Source organism: Oratosquilla oratoria, chromosome 6 (genome assembly GCF_046742065.1).
Source record: "Oratosquilla oratoria isolate Oo_2021 chromosome 6, ASM4674206v1, whole genome shotgun sequence".
Taxonomy (NCBI): Eukaryota; Metazoa; Arthropoda; class Malacostraca; order Stomatopoda; family Squillidae; genus Oratosquilla; species Oratosquilla oratoria.
Window position 1 is genome coordinate 31472208 of NC_134782.1, and position 22500 is coordinate 31494707.

Sequence of the window (22500 nt, forward strand, 5' to 3'; positions counted from 1 at the left end):
TTCTGTTTCTCTCTTTTACTCGTACTCTCTGATCTCCCTATCCTTCCCCCCCTCTCTTTCTCTCTCTCTCTTTCTCTCTCTCTCTCTCTCTCTCTCTCTCTCTCTCACACACACACACACACTCCTCTTTCTCTCTGTCTCTCTTTCTCTCTCTCTCTCTATTTATCTATCTATCTCCATGTCCCGTTTTTCTTCTCATGAAATTTCTTCCTCTTTCATCAATCCTGCACCATTCTCTGTTTCTCATCATTCTACTTTGACTAGAGATTACTCTTCAACTTCAAGAGACTGCTACGTGACCCTGGTCCATAGAGGCGTCTCTAAAGTTTCTAAAATGATAACTTGTCTATTATCCAAATCCTGAGCTTGTAGCTGGACTGAGGACGTTATTTGTTTGTAGGTCGTCTGTAGGTCTCCTGCAGCCCGTTTTCTATGTGTTTATTCGTTTAGTTTCTTATGCTCATTAATCTAAAGCTGCGTTGCTTCTGACCCAGGGTAGTGGAATGGGTGGGAGTGTGCGTTCATTGTGACTTGGCTACCTCCCGTATAAGGGAGACTGCAAAAGACCAATAGGCAGTTCCATGTCCATTACCACCTGTCATCCCCATCTATAAAGTTTTCTCATCTTCTCTTAAAACAACCAATTGTTTTAACCCTCAGCACATGGTTACTAAGTCCCTTCCATTCGGTAACCACTCAGTTGGTAAACCAATTCTTGCCAACTTCTTTGCTCGTTGAATTATTCAAGCACTTTGTTGACTTCTTTAGGCAACTAATTGTTCATTAATATAGCTATATGGTTGATTATACAAGTATTGATTTTTTTCAGTAGATATAGGAATATGATTTCCCCCCTAGATTTCGCTCAGGAAGCTTTATGCAAAAGGATTTGTCGTTCAGGTCTATGCTGATGACGTCATATCTGGTAGTAACTCTTGTTCTACAAAGAGTAGCTATCTGGCCTTTGTATGCTATGGCCTTGGTAGCCTTGGCTTTTTTATCACTCCCATATTTGTATTCCTTTTCCTTTTTATTTTTTCTTCCTTCTTCTCTTCCTTATATATCATCTAATTTATCTCCTCCTCCTCTTCCTTCTCTTTCTTCTCCTCTTCTTCCTTCTCTTCCTCCTCGTCCAATTTTTTTTTCTATTATTTTTCTTCTTTTTTTCCTCTATATCTTTATAATACTCTTTATCTTTTACGTTCATTTTACGTAAGAACATAAGAATGAAGGAGACTGCAGGAGACCCTAAGGCTTACACTAGGCAGTTCCATGTCCCTTACCACCTGTTATCCTTATCCATAAAGTTACCTCATCTTCTCTTAAACAGTCAATCGTCTCAGCGTTCTATTCCATTCAATAACCACTCTATTGATAAACTAGTTGTTGCCTATTTCCTTCTTAAACCTAAATTTGTCCAACTTAAATCCATTACTACGAGTCCTGCCCTTCTGTCTTAATATGATGACCTTGTCTGGATCATCCTTGCTTCAATTCTGTTTTGTTTTTTCTGATACTACAGCCAAACAATTTCAATCAAACTTCCCCACTATTGGTCATTTCTTATTTTTATTTCTACATTTATTTCATCTAATGACTTGTCTCATTTATCTATTTGTTTATCGAATTTGGCCATCTATTCATTTAGCCATCCATTTATATTGCTTGGGTATCTATTTATTTGTCTATTAATCTATTCAATTATTCACTTAGTTATTAAGTCAGTCATTTTTAGCTATTTTTCGGGACGGGATTTGGGAGTGGAGTGTAAGTAAATTTCTACATTTTTGCAAAATTACTCCTGTTGGTGGCTCTCTATTTTAGTCTCTCTCTCTCTCTCTCTCTCTCTCTCTCTCTCTCTCTCTCTATCTATCTTTATCTCTCTCTCTCTCTTTATCTCTCTATATATCTTTCTATAGATAATTCTACATCACGCCCTCGCATGCTTCGAGGCTTAAATGTCTGTTTTATTTATATCTTTATGCTATGCTGTCAAATGAGTTTGTTTTGCTGAGGGAAAACACAGCCTCCTCTGAATTATATAATTTCCTGGTAGTCTTCAGTATTTTCTTTTTCTTGTTCTTTCCTCGCCAGAGGAAAACTCGTTTATTCTCAGAATTATATACTTCACTCTTGCTGCGGTCATATTTTTTCATGTGAAGAATACTCTTACACCAAAGACATGTTTTATATATATATTGTACACACACACACACACACACACACACACACACACACACACACACACACACACACACACACACACACACACACACACACACACACACACACACACTCACTCACTCACACACACACGACTCGGTGGCGCGGTTGGTAGAGTCTCCGGCTGTCACTTCGGCTGTCCGGGTTTGAATCCTGCCCAGGGTTGAAATAATTTCAGTATCATAGTGTTGTGAGTCGTTACTTCAAATCTCGTGGGCGGGGAGTTGGGTATGTGTGTGCGTGTAAGGTCTCAGCATTACCCACAGATCGGTCATACGAGCTCTGAGTTCTCTTTCAGGAGGGAAATAGCTGTCAATCACGAGTCCAACACGTGATCCAAAGACCATGGTGAAAGACCATGGTGGCGAACACACACACACACACACACACACACACACACACACACACACACACACACACACACACACACACACACACACACACACACACACACACACACACACATATGTATATATACACACACACACACACACACACACACACACACACACACACACACACACACACACACACACACATATATATATATATATATATATATATATATATATATATATATACACGTACACACACACACACACACATACACACACACACACACACACACACACACACACACACACACACACACACACACACACACACACACACACACACACACACACACATATATACATATATATATATATATATATATATATATGTATATATATGTATATATATATATATATATATATATATATATGTGTGTGTGTGTGTGTGTGTGTGTGTGTGTGTGTGTGTGTGTGTGTGTGTGTGTGTGTGTGTGTGTGTGTGTGTGTGTGTGTGTTTACCTAGTTGTATTTACCTAGTTGTATTTTACGGGAAGGGGAGCTATGCTCGTGATGTCCCGTCTTCGTATCTCATAATATCTAAACTATTTTTAAATTGATGTATTGTTTTTGCACACACCACTTTCTCATCTAAATTGTTCCAACTGTCTATTACTCTGTGAGGAAAGCTGTTCTTTTTCAGGTCTCTTCTATAGCTGTCTTTTTTTATTTTCTTTCCATGTCCTCTTGTATTTCTGTCATCCCATTTTATCAGATTCTCTCTATCGGTAATTTCTATGCCTTTCACGATTCTGTAAATAGCTATCAAATCTCCTCTCTCTCTTCTTTGCTCTAGTGTCTGTAGTTCAAGTTTTGCTAGTCTCTCTTCATATGATAGTTTTGAGAGTGTAGGTGCCAATTTTTTTTGTACTTGGTGACCATATTGTTGCTGCATATTCCAATCTTGGTCTTATCAGGGTGATTAGAATTTTCTTCACCATTTCTTCATCCAAGTATGTAAATGCAACTTTGATTGTTCTTATTCAATTATAGGTTTCTCCAAAAATCTTATTTATATGTTTCTCAGGTGACATATTATTCATAACAATGACTCCCAGGTCCTTTTCATTTTCTATTTTCTTTATTCCTTCTTCTCCCAATTTATATGATCCTGTTATTCTGTTTTTACTTTTTCCAAATTCCATTATACTACACTTCTTTGTATTGAACTCCATCTCCCACTTTCTACTCCACTCCTGTACTTTATTTAGATCTCTCTGTAGTGATTCACAATCTTCTTCCGTGTTCACTTTTTTCAATAATTTTGCATCATCTGCAAAGAAGCTCATATAGCTTTCAGTTCCTTCATCCATATCATTAATATATATAGCAAACATTATTGGGGCCAGAACTGTTCCTTGTGGAACACCGCTTATTACTTCATCCCATTTTGAGTGTTGGCCTCTTATCACTACTCTCATTTTTCTTTCTTGCAAAAAGTCTTCCATCCATTTAAGCAGTTTGCCCTGTATTCCTCCTTCAGTTTCTAATTTCTTAAGCAATTTCTTATGTGGTACTTTGTCAAAAGCTTTTTTTTAGGTCTAGAAATGCACAATCAGCCCATCCATCTCTTTCTTGTATTATATCTATTAGCCTTGAATAGAAACATATTAAATTGGTGACGCATGATCGTCCTTGTCTGAATCCAAATTGCCTTGGATTTAGCACGTTGTTTTTTTCTAAATATTTTACCCATCTACTTTTGACAATTCTTTCACATATTTTTGCTATTGTACTTCTTAGAGAGACTGATCTGTAGTTGGTAGGATCTTCTTTATTTCCTCCTTTATATATAGGTATTATATTTGCTTTTTTCCAATCTTCTGGGACTCTTCCTTCTTTCAAGGAACTGTTCATTATGCTATTTATTTTGTCTGCCAGTTCATTTCTGCATTCTTTCAAAATCCAGTTTGCTATTTCATCTGGTCCATGCGATTTTTTGACATCAAGATTACTCAAGTGTTTCAATATTTCATTCTTTGTTACTTCTATTTCTTTCATAGGGGGGACTTTCTCTTTCCATTCGATCTCTTCAGGTTGTATGTTCTCCCTTGTAAACACTGATTTAAAATGCTTGTTCATAATTTCCGCCATTTCAATTTCCTCTGTGTATTCAACTCCTTGTCTTAATTTCTCCAAATCTTGTTTGTTTTTCAGTTTGTTGTTTACAAATCTGTAAAATAGTTTTGGTTGATCTTTACATTTTTCTATGACATCTTTTTTATATTTTCTCCTTTCCTCTCTGCACGCTTGTACATATTCATTTCTATAACAAGTATATATTTTCCATTTTTCAGGTCTTCTGTATTTTTCAATTTGGTCCAAGCTTTGTCTCTTTTGTCTTTTAACTCCCTACAACTTTTGTTGTACCAGCACTTTACATATTCTTTTTCTTGTTTTTGTCTTGGGACATACTTTTCCACTCCTTTTTTATAATTTTTTGTCAAAATATTCCATTTCTCTTCCACTGTTGTTCCACTGTTCTTCCATTTGTATATTCCTTCCCAGTTTTCTTTTTGAAAGAATTCTCTTATTTTATCAAAGTTTGTTTTTTCATACATCATTCTTCCTTTTCTATAGTGTTCATTTCTTTTCATGTATTTTTCCTCATTTAGTTCCAGTTCAATCAGTATATGGTCACTTTTACTTATTGGTGTTTTATATTCAATCTTTTCTACTATTCTAGGTTCAGATGTGATTATTAGGTCTAGTCTCGATGGTTCTTCTTCATTTCTATACCTAGTGTTCTCCTGTATCCATTGCGTCATTGTATGGTCAGTAACCATCTCGAGTAGAACATTTCCCCATGAGCCGTCTCCACCCTTTACTGTCATCTCTTCCCAGCAGATTTCTTTGCAATTAAAGTCGCCCATCATAACTATTCTTCCTCCATCTTCCATTATCTTGTTTAGTGTTATTCTTGTGTCTTCTAACATACTTTTATGTTCACTCTCTTCCCACGAGGCTGTTTTTGGGGGCACGTAGTTTATTACAAACTTTCTGCTCTTCTTATCTCTGTCTTCTATTTCTATCATAATCATCTCTACTCTGTTCTTTCCATATGTGACACTCTTCACGTTTATATCCTTCTTAGTCAGGAACATAACTCCACCCCCTTGTTTTATCTCTCTGTTTCTAATCCAATAATTATATGTATTGTGTCCTACACTGTTGGGTGGTAGTGGACCTTTTAATTTTGTCTCAACAATTCCCATTATGTCTGGATCTTTTTCCTTCAGATACTCATTCAGTTCATTTAGTCCAGTTATTAATCCATCTATATTTGTGTAGGATACTCTTAACTTTCTGTTATTTCCATTGTATTCTCTGTTTCTTTTTTGTTTCTCTCTGTTATGGTCCATTTCTTCAATTTCATATTCACTACTCTCCAGTAGAATTCTTGTTTTTCTGACTCCGTTCTGGTCTCGTTTTTTTCTTTAGATTCTTTCCTTTTCATTTTTCCTCCTCTCTTTCCTCTTTATTCATTTCTCTTTTTATCCATACCTTTTTATATTGTTCACTTGCTGCTAGCTTCCCTGTTTTTGTTAAGATATTCTCTGCTGTTGTTTGTGATCTGAATTTAATCTTAATTGGTCTGGTCTTATCTGTACTATACTTTCCGAGTCTAAACTTCGCTTCAATTTGTTTCATTATTTCAGGTTCATATTCTTGAACTAATTCTAGTAATCTGCTTACTTTTTCATTTTCCTCTTTGATTCTTGTGGTTCTATCTGGGTTATGTTTCTCTTCCATTCCTAATATAATTATACATTTCTTTTTATCTGCTAAGTCTCTTACAATATTCTCCTTCTGTCTCATCACTTTGATAACTGAGTCTTCAGTTTGTTCTTTCATTTGCTGTTTAATTATATCAGTAAATGCAACTTTACTATTTTCCTGTATCTTCCTCCACCCCTGTGCCTCTTTTGCTATTGTTTCTTTATTGTCTTTATTGTTCCTTTTTAATTCTTCATTCTCCTCTTTTACTTCTCTTAACTGTCTTTTTAGTTCTTCTATTTCATCAGTTAAGTTTTTGTTCGCCTTCTCTAGTTCTTCCAATCTTTCAACCCTTTCCGCAATTTTTGACATTTTACCGAACCTAATCTCCCAATGTTCTGTCATTTGTTCAAGATTTTCCTCCAGTTTTGCCAGTCGGGGGAGGTCGGTATCCGCCCCCCCTCATTAAATCCATGGAAATTATTATTCTCACCTTCTATTGTGCTGCTCTTATCTATGTTTCTAGTCTTTACATTTTTGTTAGTTCCTTCGTCGTCACTAAATTGATCCGGTCCGCGCTTGTTTACATGGCGTCTGCCTGCCTGGACCAAGTCCTCTCCTTCCTCATTTCCTTCCATTTCCCTCAGTAATCCCTCCCCTTCTCCTTTTTCCTCACTTTCCCCCTACACCACGAGCAATCCCCTTCCCTGCAAATACAATAGGTACTTCCTTTGCGTTGAGATCCACGAAAATTTCACTTTTTCTTCAGGACGTCAATCCTCGCCGTCTGTTCGACGTGTGTGTGTGTGTGTGTGTGTGTGTGTGTGTGTGTGTGTGTGTGTGTGTGTGTGTGTGTGTGTGTGTGTGTGTGTGTGTGTGTGTGTGTGTGTATTTACCTAGTTGTATTTACCTAGTTGTATTTTACGGGAAGGGGAGCTATGCTCGTGGGGTCCCGTCTTCATATCTCATTTTATCTAAACTATTTTTAAATTCATGTATTGTTTTTGCACACACCACTTTCTCATCTAACTTGTTCCAACTGTTTATTACTCTGTGAGGAAAGCTGTTCTTTTTCAAGTCTCTTCTATAGCTGTCTTTTTTTATTTTCTTTCCATGTCCTCTTGTATTTCTGTCATCCCATTTTATCAGATTCTCTCTATCAGTAATTTCTATGCCTTTCATGATTCTGTAAATAGCTATCAAATCTCCTCTCTCTCTTCTTTGCTCTAGTGTCTGTAGTTCAAGTTTTTCTAGTCTCTCTTCATATGATAGTTTTGAGAGTGTAGGTGCCAGTTTTGTAATTGCTCTTTGTATTCTTTCAAGTTTTTTTTATACATTTTTTTGTACTTGGTGACCATATCGTTGCTGCATATTCCAATCTTGGTCTTATCAGGGTGATTTGGATTTTCTTCACCATTTCTTCATCCAGGTATGTAAATGCCACTTTGATTGTTCTTATTAAATTATAAGTTTCTCCAAAAATCTTATTTATATGTTTCTCAGGTGACATATTATTTATAACAATGACTCCCAGGTCTTTTTCATTTTCTACTTTTTTTATTCCTTCTTCTCCCAATTTATATGCTCCTGTTATTCTGTTTTTGCTTTTTCCAAATTGCATTATACTACACTTCTTTGTATTGAACTCCATCTCCCACTTCCCACTCCATTCCTGTACTTTATTTAGATCTCTCTGTAGTGATTCGCAATCTTCTTCAGTTTTCACTCTTTTCAGTAGTTTTGCATCATCTGCAAAGAAGCTCATATAGCTTTCAATTCCTTCACCCATATCATTAATATATATAGCAAACATTATTGGGGCCAGAACTGTTCCCTGCGGAACACCGCTTATTACTTCATCCCATTTTGAGTGCTGGTTTCTTATCACTACTCTCATTTTTCTTTCTTGCAAAAAGTCTTCCATCCAATTTAGTAGTTTTCCCTGTATTCCTCCTTCAGTTTCTAATTTCTTAAGCAACTTCTTATGTGGTACTTTGTCAAAAGCTTTCTTTAGGTCTAGAAATGCACAGTCCGCCCATCCATCTCTTTCTTGTATTATATCTATTAGCCTTGAATAGAAACATATTAAATTGGTGACGCATGATCGTCCTTGTCTGAATCCAAATTGCCTTGGATTTAACACTTTGTTTTTTTCTAAATATTTTACCCATCTACTTTTGATAATTCTTTCACAAATTTTTGCTATTGTACTTGTTAGAGAGACTGGTCTATAGTTTGTAGGTTCTTCTTTATTTCCTCCTTTATATATAGGTACTATATTTGCTTTTTTCCAATCTTCTGGAACTTTTCCTTCTTTCAAGGAACTGTTTAGTATGCTATGTATTTTGTCTGCCAGTTCATTTCTGCATTCTTTCAAAATCCAGTTTGCTATATCATCTGGTCCATGCGATTTTCTGACATCAAGATTACTCAAGTGTGTCAATATTTCATTCTTTGTTACTTCTATTTCTTCCATAGGGGGGACTTTCTCTTTCCATTCAATCTCTTCAGGTTGTATGTTCTCCCTTGTAAACACTGATTTAAAATGTTTGTTCATAATTTCCGCCATTTCTATTTCCTCAGTGTATTCAACTCCCTCTTGTCTTAATTTCTCCAAGTCTTGTTTGTTTTTCAGTTTATTGTTTACATATCTGTAGAATAGTTTTGGTTGCTCTTTACACTTTTCTATGACATCTTTTTCATATTTTCTCTTTTCCTCTCTGCACGTTTGTACATATTCATTTCTATAACCAGTATATATTTTCCATTTTTCAGGTCTTCTGTCTTTTTTCCATCTGGTCCAGGCTTTGTCTCTTTTGTCTTTTAACTCCCTACAACTTTTGTTGTACCAGCATTTTACATATTCTTTTTCTTGTTTTTGTCAATTTTTGTCAAAATATTCCATTTCTCTTCCACTGTTGTTTCTTCTTTGTATATTTCTTCCCAGTTTTCTTGTTGAAAGAATTATCTTATTTTATCAAAGTTTGTTTTTTCATACATCATTCTTCCTTTTCTATATTGCTAATTTCTTTTCATATATTTTTCTTCATTAAGTTCCAGTTCAATCAATATGTGGTCACTTTTACTTATTGGTGTTTTATATTCAATCTTGTCCACTATTCTAGGTTCAGATGTAATTATTAAGTCTAGTCTCGATGGTTCTTCTTCATTTCTATACCTAGTGTTCTCCTGTATCCATTGTGTCATTGTATGGTCAGTAATCATCTCAAGTAGAGTGTTTCCCCATGAGCCGTCTCCACCCTTTACTGTCATTTCTTCCCAGCAGATTTCTTTGCAATTAAAGTCGCCCATTATAACTATTCTTCCTCCATCTTCCATTATTTTATTTAATGTTATCTTTGTGTCCTCTAACATACTTTTATGTTCACTCTCCTCCCATGAGGCTGTTTTCGGAGGCACATAATTTATCACAAACTTTCTGCTCTTTTTATCTCTATCTTCCACTTCTATCATAATCATCTCTACTGTATTCTTTCCATATATGACACCCTTCACGTTTATATCCTTCTTAGTCAGGAACATAACTCCACCCCCTTGCTTTTTCTCTCTGTTTTTAATCCAATAATTATATGCATCATGTCCTACACTGTTGGGTGGTAGTGGGCCTTTTAATTTTGTTTCTACAATTCCCATTATGTCCGGTTCTTTTTCTTTCAAATAATCATTCAGCTCATTCAATCCTGTTATTAATCCATCTATATTTGTGTAAGACACTCTCAGTTTTCTGTCACTTCCATTGTGTTCTCTGTTTCCCTTTTGTTTTTCTCTTGTATGTCGAACTGCCTTAGTTTCATATTCACTACTCTCCAATAGAATCTCTCTTTCTCTGACTCCGTTCTGCTCTCGTTTTTTTTTCTTAGCTTCAAGTCTTTTCTGTTTTTCTTCCTCTCTTTCCTCTTTATTCATTTCTCTTTTTATCCATACCTTTTTATATTGTTCACTTGTTGCTAGTTTCCCTGTTTTGGATAAGATATTCTCTGCCGTCGTTTGTGACCTGAATTTAATCTTAATTGGTCTGGTCTTATCTGTACTATACTTTCCGAGCCTGAATTTTTCCTCAATTTCCTTCATAATTTCTGGTTCATCTTCCTGAACTAATTTTAGTAAACTGCTTACTTTTTCATTTTCCTCATTGGTTCTTGAGGTTCTATCTGGGTTATGTTTCTCTTCCATTCCTAATATAATTATACATTTCTTTTTGTCAGCTAAGTCTCTTACTATATTCTCCTTCTGTCTCATCACTTTAATAACTGAGTCTTCAGTTTGTTCTCTTATTTGCTGTTTAATTGTATCAGTAAATGCAACTTTACTGTTTTCTTTTATCGACTTCCATCCCTCTCTGTTTTCTTTACTATTCCTTTTCAATTCCTCATTCTTTTAACTGTCTTTTCAGGTTTTCTATTTCATCAGCTAAGTTTTTGTTCGCCTTCTCTAGTTCTTCCAATTTTTCAACCCTCCATATAATATTGTTAACATGACCGAACCTACGCTCCAAGTCCTCGATCATCTTATCGACCTTCTCTTCTAGTCTTGTCAGTCGGGGTGGGTGGGGGGGTGGTTGTGTCCCCCCCACCCTCTTTAAATCCCTGGAATATATTCTCATCACTTTCTACTGTATTGCTCTTATCTATACTTCTAATCTTTACATTTTTATTAGACATTTCATCGTCGTCGGGGGGCCGTTTGTTTACCTTTCGCCTGTCTGCCTGGGCCAAGTCTACTCCTTCCTCATTTCCTTCCATTTCCCTCAGTAATCCCTCTCCTTCTCCTCTTTCCCTACTTTCCTACTACCCCACGAGCAATTTCCCCCCACCCTGTAAATACAATAGGCACTTCTCTTTGCGTTGGGATCCACAATACTTCAATTTTCTTCAGAACGTCTTCTAAGCCGTCCGTTCGTTGAAGTGTGTGTGTGTGTGTGTGTGTGTACGGAAGGGCGGTAAGCTAAACACAGAGAACAGTTGGAGTTTTATTCACTGACGTTTCGTCCTTACCAGGACATTCTCAAAGTACTTTGAGAATGTCCTGGTAAGGACGAAACGTCAGTGAATAAAACTCCAACTGTTCTCTGTGTTTAGCTCACCTCCATTCCACTCATTTGTCTTCCAGACTTCAATATATATGTATATATATATGCATACATATATATATATATATATATATACATGTATATATATATATATATATATGTATACATATATATATGTATATATATACATATATACATGTATATACATGTATATATATATGTATATATATATATATATATATATATATTTACATACATATATATTCCTCTGAAAAATATTCTTACACCGAAGAAAGCGTGCAGACCAACTTCTACTGACTGCTTCAAAAATCATTTATTCATTTATCTATTTATTGATTTATTTATCTATACATATACATATATATATATATATATGTGTGTGTATATATATATACAGTATGTATATATGTGTATATACAATATATATGTATATATATACATATATATATATATATGTATGTATATATATACATATATACATATATATATATACATATATATATATATATATATATATATATATATATATATATATATACATATATATACATATATATATTCCTCTGAAAAATATTCTTACTCCGAAGAAAGCGTGCAGACCAACTTCCACTGACTACTTCAAAAAACATTTATTCATTTATCTATTTATTGATTTATTTATCTATCTATTATGATTATTACTTTCTATAATGATGTTACACCGGATAAAGCGTACAAGATCCACTTATTGATCCACTGGTTCATCTTTTTTCATCTAAAGAATAGTCTTATACCGAAGAAGGAATGCAGACTAATTTCTATTGACGCTCTGGTAATTTTTTTTTTTTTTTTCACCCGAAAAATAGCCTTACACCGAAGAAAGCGTGCACACTAACTTCTCCTATTGACCCTCTGGTTCATGACTTTTTTTTTATGAAGAGTAGTCTTACATCGAAGAGGGCGTGTAGGCCTACTCCTATTAACTACCAAGTTCATTTTTTTTTAGAAGTCTTACACCGAAGAAGGTGCGTGCAGACCTCCTATTGACCCTCTGGTTCGCAGAAGGGGAAGTTCCTCGACGACTAAAGAGGTCATCGCGCAGAAGCCAGGACGCGTCTAACACCTTCGACACGGGCACACCCCAAAGCTTCTGTTCCCGTGACCTTCAGCCGTTAAGGCCTAAGAGCCAACCCCCTTCCTGAACGAGGTCATCACCGTCTGGGACCCCGTGCCTGGTCGGGGACACGGCTCTGGATGGACTGAAATAGCTTGGGGTTTAGTAGATGAGTTGATACAGCGTCAACTTGTTGACAAGGAGAGACAAGGTGCACCGGCGGCGCCACAGAACGGAAGGAAAGGTAACAGAAGCCAGCCGCTTATTGAAGGGAATATGCCAGCTGGAGATCCCAGCTACCAGCTGGAGAATATAGCGGCTATCGACCGAGGGCGATACCTTAGACCCTTCAAGAAGGACCACAGAAGTCGACACGGAGGAGATCGACCTGAGGAGAGCCTTGCGAGGTCGATCCAAGGGATGATATGAGGTCACCGATCACTGTAAGGATTTGACCTGACAATGACCTCAGATTCCATCACCCGACACCCAAGATGGAATTAATCGTCTAATGAATTAGCCTCTTAAGTTAATTTGTTTTATCTATCGTTGTTTTTCTATTGATTTGCTGTTCTTGTTTGTTTACTGTATCTATTTATCTATTCATCTATTCATTTACTATCAATCTATTACTAATCTATTTATTTGTATGTTTATTTACCTATTTATTCATTTACATGTTTATTTAATGTATTTATTTGTTTATTCATTTATTTATTCACTTAATAATTTGTTCCTTTGTTTCCATTTCTTTATCAAATTTTCTGGTTAATGTTAGACGATTTTTTTCCCATATGTAGAGGGCGGGCTTGAGCAAAATAGGGATGGGCTCCAGGAACCACCCTTCACCATTGTTTTTATTTTTTAATTCATATTTTTGTCAGGACAAAAAATATACATGAAAAGTACAACGTTGCTGAGGGGCTTATCTTAGGTTTGGCAACAGTTGTTTTGTTTCCGTTTTAAAAATAGTATCTTTTTTTTCAGTACTTTGCTTTTTCTGGTCTACTATTTTTACTCTTGCAGACATCTCATGGAATCGTTGCGTTTTCTAGAACATTTTTGATTCTTGTCCATTTGCGTTCAAGTTATAGTGTTCTGCTTTCCTGCAGCCTCTCTTAACCTTCTTTGACCAGTGTGCCGTGATTTCTCGGTGTATTTATTTTTCTTTTCTTGTATTTATATATCAAATTATGTCTTTTATATTCTACACTCACATTACTTCTTACTCTCATCTTTATCTGTTTTTTTTTTTTTTTTTTTTTTTTTTTTTTTTTACTGGTCTACCTTGGATAAAATGATGCACAGTAGACTTACTATTTTAGCGAATACCAGTGGATTTCATTCAGTTGATGAATGGTTTAACTGTATGCCAACGTGGAGTGCATAAAGCCACGTTTGTGGCTCACATAATCTCTATGAAATACGGATGCAGAGATGGGACCGTTCCATGTACTTTCAAGTGAAGCAAATAGTCTCAGCTTATTACCTCACGTATTTCATGTATTGTATTGCTGTTCTTTAGCTCTAAGAGAAGGTAACACCAGCACTAAATGAAACCTCTTAACCTATAATCTTATGTATTACTGGTCTTTAACCTACTTCAGTACTAAATGAAATGATTAGGCATTCACTAATAACCCCTAGTTTTTTGTTTCCTACCCTACTTTCGAAACTGCGGCCACTTCATCACTTTACAAATTCACTAGGCATTCACTAACAACCACCAATTTTTTGTATCCGAACCCACTTTAAAAAATGTGGCCACTTGAACACCATGTTCTTAATCATGTAGTGAGCGCTGAAACTACTGATTGTTTTAAGAGAAGTATAGATAACTTTATGGATGGGGATGACAGGTGGTAATAGATATGGAACTGCCTAGAGTAGGCCTTATGGTCTCTTGTAGTCTCCTCCATTCTTATATTCTTAACTATATAGTGAGGACTGAAACAAGTAGTTGTTTTAAGAGAAGGTTAGATAGCTTTATGGATAGGGATGACAAGTGGTAATGGATATGGAACTGCCTAGAGTAGGCCTTATAGTCTCTTGCAGTCTCTTCCATTCATATGTTCTTAAACCATGTAGTGAGCACTGAAACAATTAGTTGTTTTAAGAGAAGGTCAGATAACTTTATGGATTAGGATGATAAGTGGTAATGGACATGAAACTGCCTAGAGTGTGCCTTATGGTCTCTTGCAGTCTCCTCCATTCTTATGTTCTTATGCCCCACAATCGTCGTGCCACCTCGGACGCGTTCGGACACAAGTCGTCAACATTGGCTTCGGTTTCATAGGTAGCGATGGACTGGAAGGGGAAGGAGACACTACATCCGACAGTTTCTGAGCGGTTGCCAATGAATCATTCAGTGTTAAAGCCGAGGAGAGTCATTGATGGCGACCTCGCCAGGAAGAGGACGGAGGCACGACGATACTACTCCCCGCCAGGTCAGTCTTTCTTGGTCCGCACGCCTCTCATGTTGACGTTGTTGATGATGATGAGGGTGATGGTGGTGGTGATGATGATGATGATGTTTCCTTGTAATATGTCGGGCTCTGTCTCTCTTGGTATCTCTCTCTCTCTCTCTCTCTCTCTCTCTCTCTCTCTCTCTCTCTCTCTCTCTTTCTCTATCTCTCACTTTTTCAAATGGTGGAAGAGTTTTTGAGACAAAATGGCGGTTGTTACCACAATACATATTTATTATGATACAAAGAAAAAATAAATCAATAGGAAAGTAACATATAACTGAGGTTTTGTGAGATTGGGCTAGGTTTGGTTTGGTTTGATTTAGTTTGGTTTGGTTTGGTTTGGTCTGGTTTCGTTTGGTTAGGATAGTTTAGGTTACGTTACATTACGTTACGTTACGTTAAGTTAGATTAAGTTAAATTAGACTGAGTGAGGCTAGGCGGGATTAAGTTATGTTAGGCTATGTTAGGTTAAGTTAGGTTAGGTTAGCTTAGGCTGGGTTGGGTTAGGTTAGGTTAGAATAGACTAGTTTAGTTTAGGTTAGGTTAGGTTAGGTTAGGTTAGGTTAGGTCAGGTCAAGTTAGGTTAGGTTCGGTCAAGTTAGGTTAGGTTCGGTCAAGTTAGGTTAGGTTAAGCTAGGTTGGGTTAGATTAGGTTAAGTTGAGTTAGGTTAAGTTAGATTAGGTTGAGTGAGGCTAGGTGGTTAGGTTAGGTTCGAATGAGGTGAGTGAGATGAAGTGAGTTTAGGTTAATCTGGGTTGCATGAGATCAGTTAGTTCTGGTTGGGTTAAATCGAGTGAGTTAAATCTAATTGAATTATGTTATCCAATCTAACCTCACCAGTAAATCAAGTCGAATTCAGTTATGTTATCCAACCTAACCTCACCTGTTTTGACCTGAACTGAGTGAGTGTATATGGATGTATGTACCTGGGCCAATGCGTATGTATGTGTATATACGTGTATGTGTGTACGCGTGTGTCTATGTGTGATTATGTATGTACTGACCCAGGGCAGTGGGCATGAGATAGGGACGACCTTTCATTCAAGAGGAGCTAAGGTGAGAGGGAAACAAAGATGGTGGATGGGAGTGGAATGGGTGGGAGTGGAATATGTGGGAGTGGATGCGTGCCTTTTGACTCGGATACCTCCCTTATAAGGGGGAAAAAGTCCTTGGTATATAGATAGATGTATGTATGCATGTATGTGTGTATACGTGTACGTATGTGCGTGCGTGTCTATATGCGATTACATATGTGAGTATATATGTATGTGTATAATAAACGTATGTGTGCGTGGGTGTGTCGTGCGTGCAAATCAGGTCACTTACCTCTTGTTTCTCAGAGAAGGGCCCCATTGACCTGACATTCATGTTCACCATTATCGTGGTGGCTTGTCCTGAAACAAAAAGGGATTTTATTAATGATAAAGTTATTAGTTTCCTACTCGTTATCATATTAAGTATTGTGTCTTATGTTCTCACAATAAGTCTGTTTATGGTGACAAAAATCATGCACTGACACAAGAAAATAGGAGATATATTATTACCCGGAACATGTGACTCAACATTATGGAGGATGTGATCAGTTGTAAAAAAAAAAAAAAAAAAAAAAAAAAAAAAAAAAAAAAAAAAATAAAAAAAAAAAACAATCCTAACTCCCGCCTAGAGGGGGTCTCAATCGCGGGGAATTCCCTTCAATCTCCCGCCCTCTTTCCGTCTGCAGAATAAAATCGACTGTCATTCCCAAAAACAAATCCGTGAATTGTGTCGCCGCACCGAGGAGGTAAAATTCGGAAAGTTAATGTTATTACCTATATGCATACCATCTTCATTGCGGTTACCTCCCCTTCTCCCTTCCTCTAGAATTGAATCGCCTGGCGATAGGAATAATGGTATCTACAACTGACTCCAGTGTACCAAAGGTAACCCTTTTGGTACTCTTAACCTTTGAACTAATGGGTCGTTTTTAGCACGTTAGGATTTTATTCTGGCTAGAGCCAAACAATCTCATTTAGTTTAAGGAAACTTCTGGTGATGTCATCTAGGATGAAGAGAATCTTTTGGCGTCAACTAGAACATAATCTATAAAGAACGTGGCCATACTGAAAGGGTGAAGGAATTCGAAGTAGAAAACGGAGTATTGGCCCAGCGCATATTCCCATTATGAAAGTCTCCAACACTTGGGACCCACCTGGACGCAAGACCGGGCACTAGATACGACACCGACACGTGCCCGGTGTAACATTTCCCTCCAGTTTGTCACATGTTGACAATGTACGCTGAAGCCTTCTTCAATCCCTTCCAGTTCTTTTGCAGACAAGATTTTCATTCGCCGAAGTACGTGGCGAACGCCCAAAGGTCAGTTTTCGTATTCTGAAGTGAAGGTAAACCTTCTGCTCCCCTTGTTCTCTTGTTCTCTTCTTAAGAACATAAGAAAGGAGGAGACTTCAAGAAACCATAAGGCCAATACTAGGCAGTTCCATGTCTTTTACCACCTATCATTCCCATCCATAAAATTATCTAGTCTTCTATTAAAACAATCAATAGTTTCAGCGTTCAATGCATGATTACTAAGTCTGTTTCATGCATTAACCACTCTGTTGGCAAACCAGTTCTTCCCGATTTCCTCTTGAATATAATTTTGTCTAATTTAAACCCATTAATACGAAAATCTCGATATGATAGGAATAACTGAGACATGGTTAAATGGTACAGAGTTCGAAGCTGAATTTAATATTGCGGGATTTAAACACTTTCATCAGGATAGAAACCACAAGAAAGGTGGGGGTGTTCTATTGTACGTTAAAAACAATGTTCATGCTTGTGTTTTAGAGAAAGTGAAACAGGATGCATATGACAGTTTGTGGGTTGAGTTAACCCAAACAAATGGACAAAAATTGAATATAGGTGTAATATATAGGCCAAAGACATTATCATTAGCAGACGACAAACTGTTATTTCAAGAACTGTCTAGTTTCTGCAACCGGGATTTATTGATAATGGGTGATTTCAATTTTACTGACATTGATTGGATGACCCTTGAACATGGCCATATAGGTAGTCGCTTGATTGATTTTCTTGGTGACAATTACTTAATTCAGCATGTAAAAGAGCCCACAAGATATGGAAACTTACTCGATTTATTGATCACTAGCCGCGAAAGCATGGCAACTGATGTAGAAGTCGGTGAATCTGTTGCAAATAGCGATCACAACTTAGTCAGATTCAAACTCCTAAACAATTTTAGAATAGATACTTGTGCTTCTAAAATACCCGATTTCAGTAAAGCTCAGTTCATAGAACTACGTCAGGAGCTTCAGCTTACAGATTGGGAGGAAAAATTAAACGAAAGGCCTGTAGATCAGATGTGGGAAATATTTCAAAATACGCTCACTAAGATGATCCAAACTTACATTCCTTTTAAGGACAGACGTCCCCCAAATCAGGCTCGCCCAAAGTGGCTCGACAAAGAAACTGAAAAAAGTATTGCTAAAAAGAGACAGGCTTATAAGAAATATAAGTGCTCGGGTGCATCTAATGACTATGAAAGTTATGTATCAATACAGAGAGATTTAAAAAAGACAATAAGAAAAAGAAAACGACAATACGAAATGAACATCGCTGATAAATCCAAAGAGAATCCCAAAGAATTCTATAGTTACATTAGAGATAAAAAGGTTGTTAGGAATCACATTGGTCCACTATTATCTGCTGACGGTCAACTTGAATATTCAAATGAAGGAATGTGTAATCTCTTAAACAATTATTTTAGCTCGGTATTCGTAAACGAAACACCTCAAAGTGAATTCCAAACTGAAACCTGTGAAAAGTCTGGGGTAAACTTACTCACTACGGTAAATATAACAAAAGAAACAATTAAAAGGTGTATAGACAAACTCAAAGTTAATAAAACACCAGGGCCTGACGGTTGGCATCCAAGAATCTTAAAGGAAATGAAAAATGAGATTGTTGTTCCATTAGAAATTATTTTCAAGAAATCCATCATATCCGGAGATGTCCCAAGAGAATGGAAGCTAGCTAACGTTACTCCCATATTCAAAAAAGGTGACAAAAAGAAACCAAATAACTATAGGCCTATCAGTTTGACTTCGATCGTAGGAAAAATAATGGAAACTATCATCAGAGATGCTATCGAATATCATTTAGAAAGTAACCGTTTGATAAATGATAGCCAACATGGTTTCAGACGGAAACGTTCTTGCGTGACTAACTTACTCGAATTCTACAACACAGTTGTCTCGAATTATGACAAAAGAAACAATATAGATTTAATATATCTAGACTTTGCAAAAGCTTTTGATACCGTCCCACACGAAAGACTACTTACTAAATTAGCTTTGCATGGAATAAGTGGTAGCCTATACGGTTGGACTAGTAATTGGTTGAAAGGTCGAAAACAGAGAGTTGTTTTAAATGGAAAAACTTCTGGATGGAAAAGTGTTGCAAGTGGAGTTCCTCAGGGTTCCGTTCTTGGGCCACTTCTATTCATAGTATATAAATGATATAGACCATGGACTAAAATCTACTGTTTCCAAATTTGCTGATGATACAAAACTGTGCGGAGTGGCAAATGATCACTCAAACCAATTAGATATTCAAGAAGATTTAGATAAATTACAGCAATGGTCTGAAAAGTGGCTAATGAAATTTAACACAAGTAAATGCAAGGTAATGCACATAGGTAAAAATAACAGCAAGTACGATTACAAGTTATTTGGAAATTCGTTAACAAAAGTGGATAGTGAAAAAGATCTCGGCGTAATTATCAGTAACGACCTCAAATCATCCAAGCAGTGTATTTCAGCCTCTGAGAAAGCAAATAAGATTCTGGGATTGATTGCGCGATCTTTTGATTTCAAAAGTCCATCACTCATTAACAAGCTATATAAATCGTTAGTTCGTCCACATTTGGAATATGCTGTTTCCGTATGGTCACCGAATCTCATTAAAGACATTGACAGACTGGACAAAGTACAACGGCGAGCCACAAAACTGATTCCAAATATCAAAAATAAATCATACGAAAATCGACTTAAGCACATGAATCTGTTTTCCCTAAAAAAGCGTAGACTCAGAGGTGACTTGATACAGGTCTTTAAGATTTTAAAGGGAATTGACAACATCAAAAGTGACCAAATTTTCACATTGAATGAGAATCAGACAAGAAACAATGGTCTCAAACTGTCCGGAAATAGATTCAATTTGGAAGTAGGTAGAAACAACTTTGCCAACCGTGTAGTTAATGAATGGAATAAACTTCCTGCACAGGTAGTGCAATGTAGTTCAGTTCGAAGCTTTAAGAATCATTTAGATAAATACCTAAGTAAGATGCTGTAATTATTATAATTTATGTTATATTATTTGTTTTTGTTTTGTTATAATTTGTCTGTCTGATTTTCATTTATTATTAGTTATATGTCAATTTATTATCATTTACTATTTACCTGTTTGTTTGTTATTCAACTATACCAATGCATTTATTTATGTATTCTAATTGTTATTTACATTGTTATATTTTTTTTTTATTTTTTTTTTATTTTTTTTTTTTTTTTTTTTTTTTTTTTTTTTTTTTTTTTTTTTCATCCGACCTAGATATGGATCAAAAGGTCTCCTGTCGGCATGCTTTGCCTTTGTAATCCTTTGTAATCCTTTGACTCCCAACCTGTATATTGCCAAAGTGCGTTGGCAAAGCTTAGAGCTTAATTTTTGTATTTTGAAGTGAAGTAAAGCCTTCTTCGACTCCCTCAAGTTCTCTTGCAGACTCTTCTTCATTCGCGTTAGAGCGTGGCCAAAATCCAGAGCTCATTTGTGTTTTTAATTAAAGTGAAGCCTTTTTTGACTCCTTTCAGTACTCTTGCAGACTCTTCTTCATTCACCTAAGAGCGTGGCCAAAGTCCAGAGCTCAATTCTCTTCTATTTTGATTTGAAGTGAAGCCTTCTACTCCCTCCAGTTCTCTTGCTGACTTTTCTTCATTCGCCTGGAAGCGTGGCCAGCACTCAGAGCTCTATTTTCGTATTTCGAACTGAAGTAAGAAAACGACTGGAAATTGTCGACGATAGAATCCTTTTGACCGTTTCTGATGGAAGTTGAGAAATAGGAATTGGTATTCAGAAGACTGAGAAACGCCTCAGGTTATACGTTAAAGGTTAGCTTTTTATTTTTTCTGAAGATTTCTATGAATGTGTTCATCAAAATCAGGTGAAAAGGGTTTTTCTATAGGAGTTCTATCTATACTTATGTTGAAGGATACTTGAAACAATAAATCATATTCCTAAACGATTATTAGTAATCATTGATTCTTACGTGATTAAATATTAATTGCATCTTTGATCTAAGATACTTCACGATTTAGATACTCTGAAAGTCCTTAACCACCACCACCACCACCACCACCACCACTACCACAAAAAAAAACAAAAAAAAAAAACGAAAAAACGTAAATAAGTAAATATATAATTAAAATCCATAAATAGATAATGAACAAGTACACATACACACACATACACACACACACACACATATATATATATATACATATATATATATATATGTTGTAGTATAAAGTGGAGACAGATGAGTGGAAGGTGACAAGGGGACGCAGGATGATGCAGGAGTGAATATTCTCTAACGTTTCGACGGATGTCTTCCTCAGTCAAAACACCAAGTTGTCAGTTTTTTTTTTTTATCAATATTCCTGAGAGCTTATAGAATTTGTTCCCCTGAGTTTTTGGATCAAGAAATAGAATTTATCTATGACATTGGAGAAAATTTAAAATATCCGAAACATCTGATTGACAAGACAAAAATGAAAACTAGGAAATCTTTTTTTAATACTTCGCAGGTTAAACAATTCAACTATAAAAATATGTTAACAATTCTGTATCATGAAAATTTAATCAATCTTCCTAGCATTTTGAATAAATTTGGTATCCAGGTAGTATTTAAAAACAATAATAACATTAAGAGCTTGTTAATTAAAAATTCACCAAGAAAAAAAGAAGGTTGTATTTATAGCATACCATGTAAAAACTGTGATTTTATTTACATAGACCAAACAGGAATAACGAAGAATAAGTCAACATAAATATAGAATTAGAACGGGGTAAGTGTCAAGTGGATTATTTGTCCACCAAAGGATTATGGACATAATATTGACTGGGGAAATTCAAAAGTAATTACTTCTTGTAATAATATTGTAGAAAGAAATATTATTGAATCTTGTTACATAAAAAGAAACTTTGGAAATAATATGAACTTGAGTTTAGGTTTATTTAAATTGGACAATTTTATTATTGACAAGATTGTGTGCGATAATTTGTAACATGGGACCTTTCCGAATATCCTTTGTCTTCCCATGTATATATTGTTTCTTTCTGTATTGATTCTGTGTACCTTTGGAAATGTCTTAATAGTTGAAAACGTTCGGTATCTGTTTTTTCAATTTCCCGGTGGTTTCTGCAAAAATAGTTTATCATGTGTGTTTTGGGATTTATTTGTATATATATATATATATATA

At 36.0% G+C, this 22500-nt stretch overlaps 1 protein-coding gene across 3 annotated transcripts in view; it reads right to left on the reverse strand.

Annotated features, from left to right (window-relative positions):
- The window catches only part of LOC143026366 (uncharacterized), a 49311-nt gene extending 32506 nt beyond the window's left edge, over nucleotides 1-16805 (reverse strand). For all 3 annotated transcript variants that reach the window (XM_076186631.1, XM_076186630.1, XM_076186629.1), the window contains exon 1: nucleotides 16292-16805. In XM_076186631.1, coding sequence (XP_076042746.1) covers nucleotides 16292-16417 — 126 coding nt within the window. In that variant the 5' untranslated portion in view covers nucleotides 16418-16805. The remainder of the gene's footprint in view (nucleotides 1-16291) is intronic.
- Between the last annotated feature and the right edge of the window lie 5695 nt (nucleotides 16806-22500).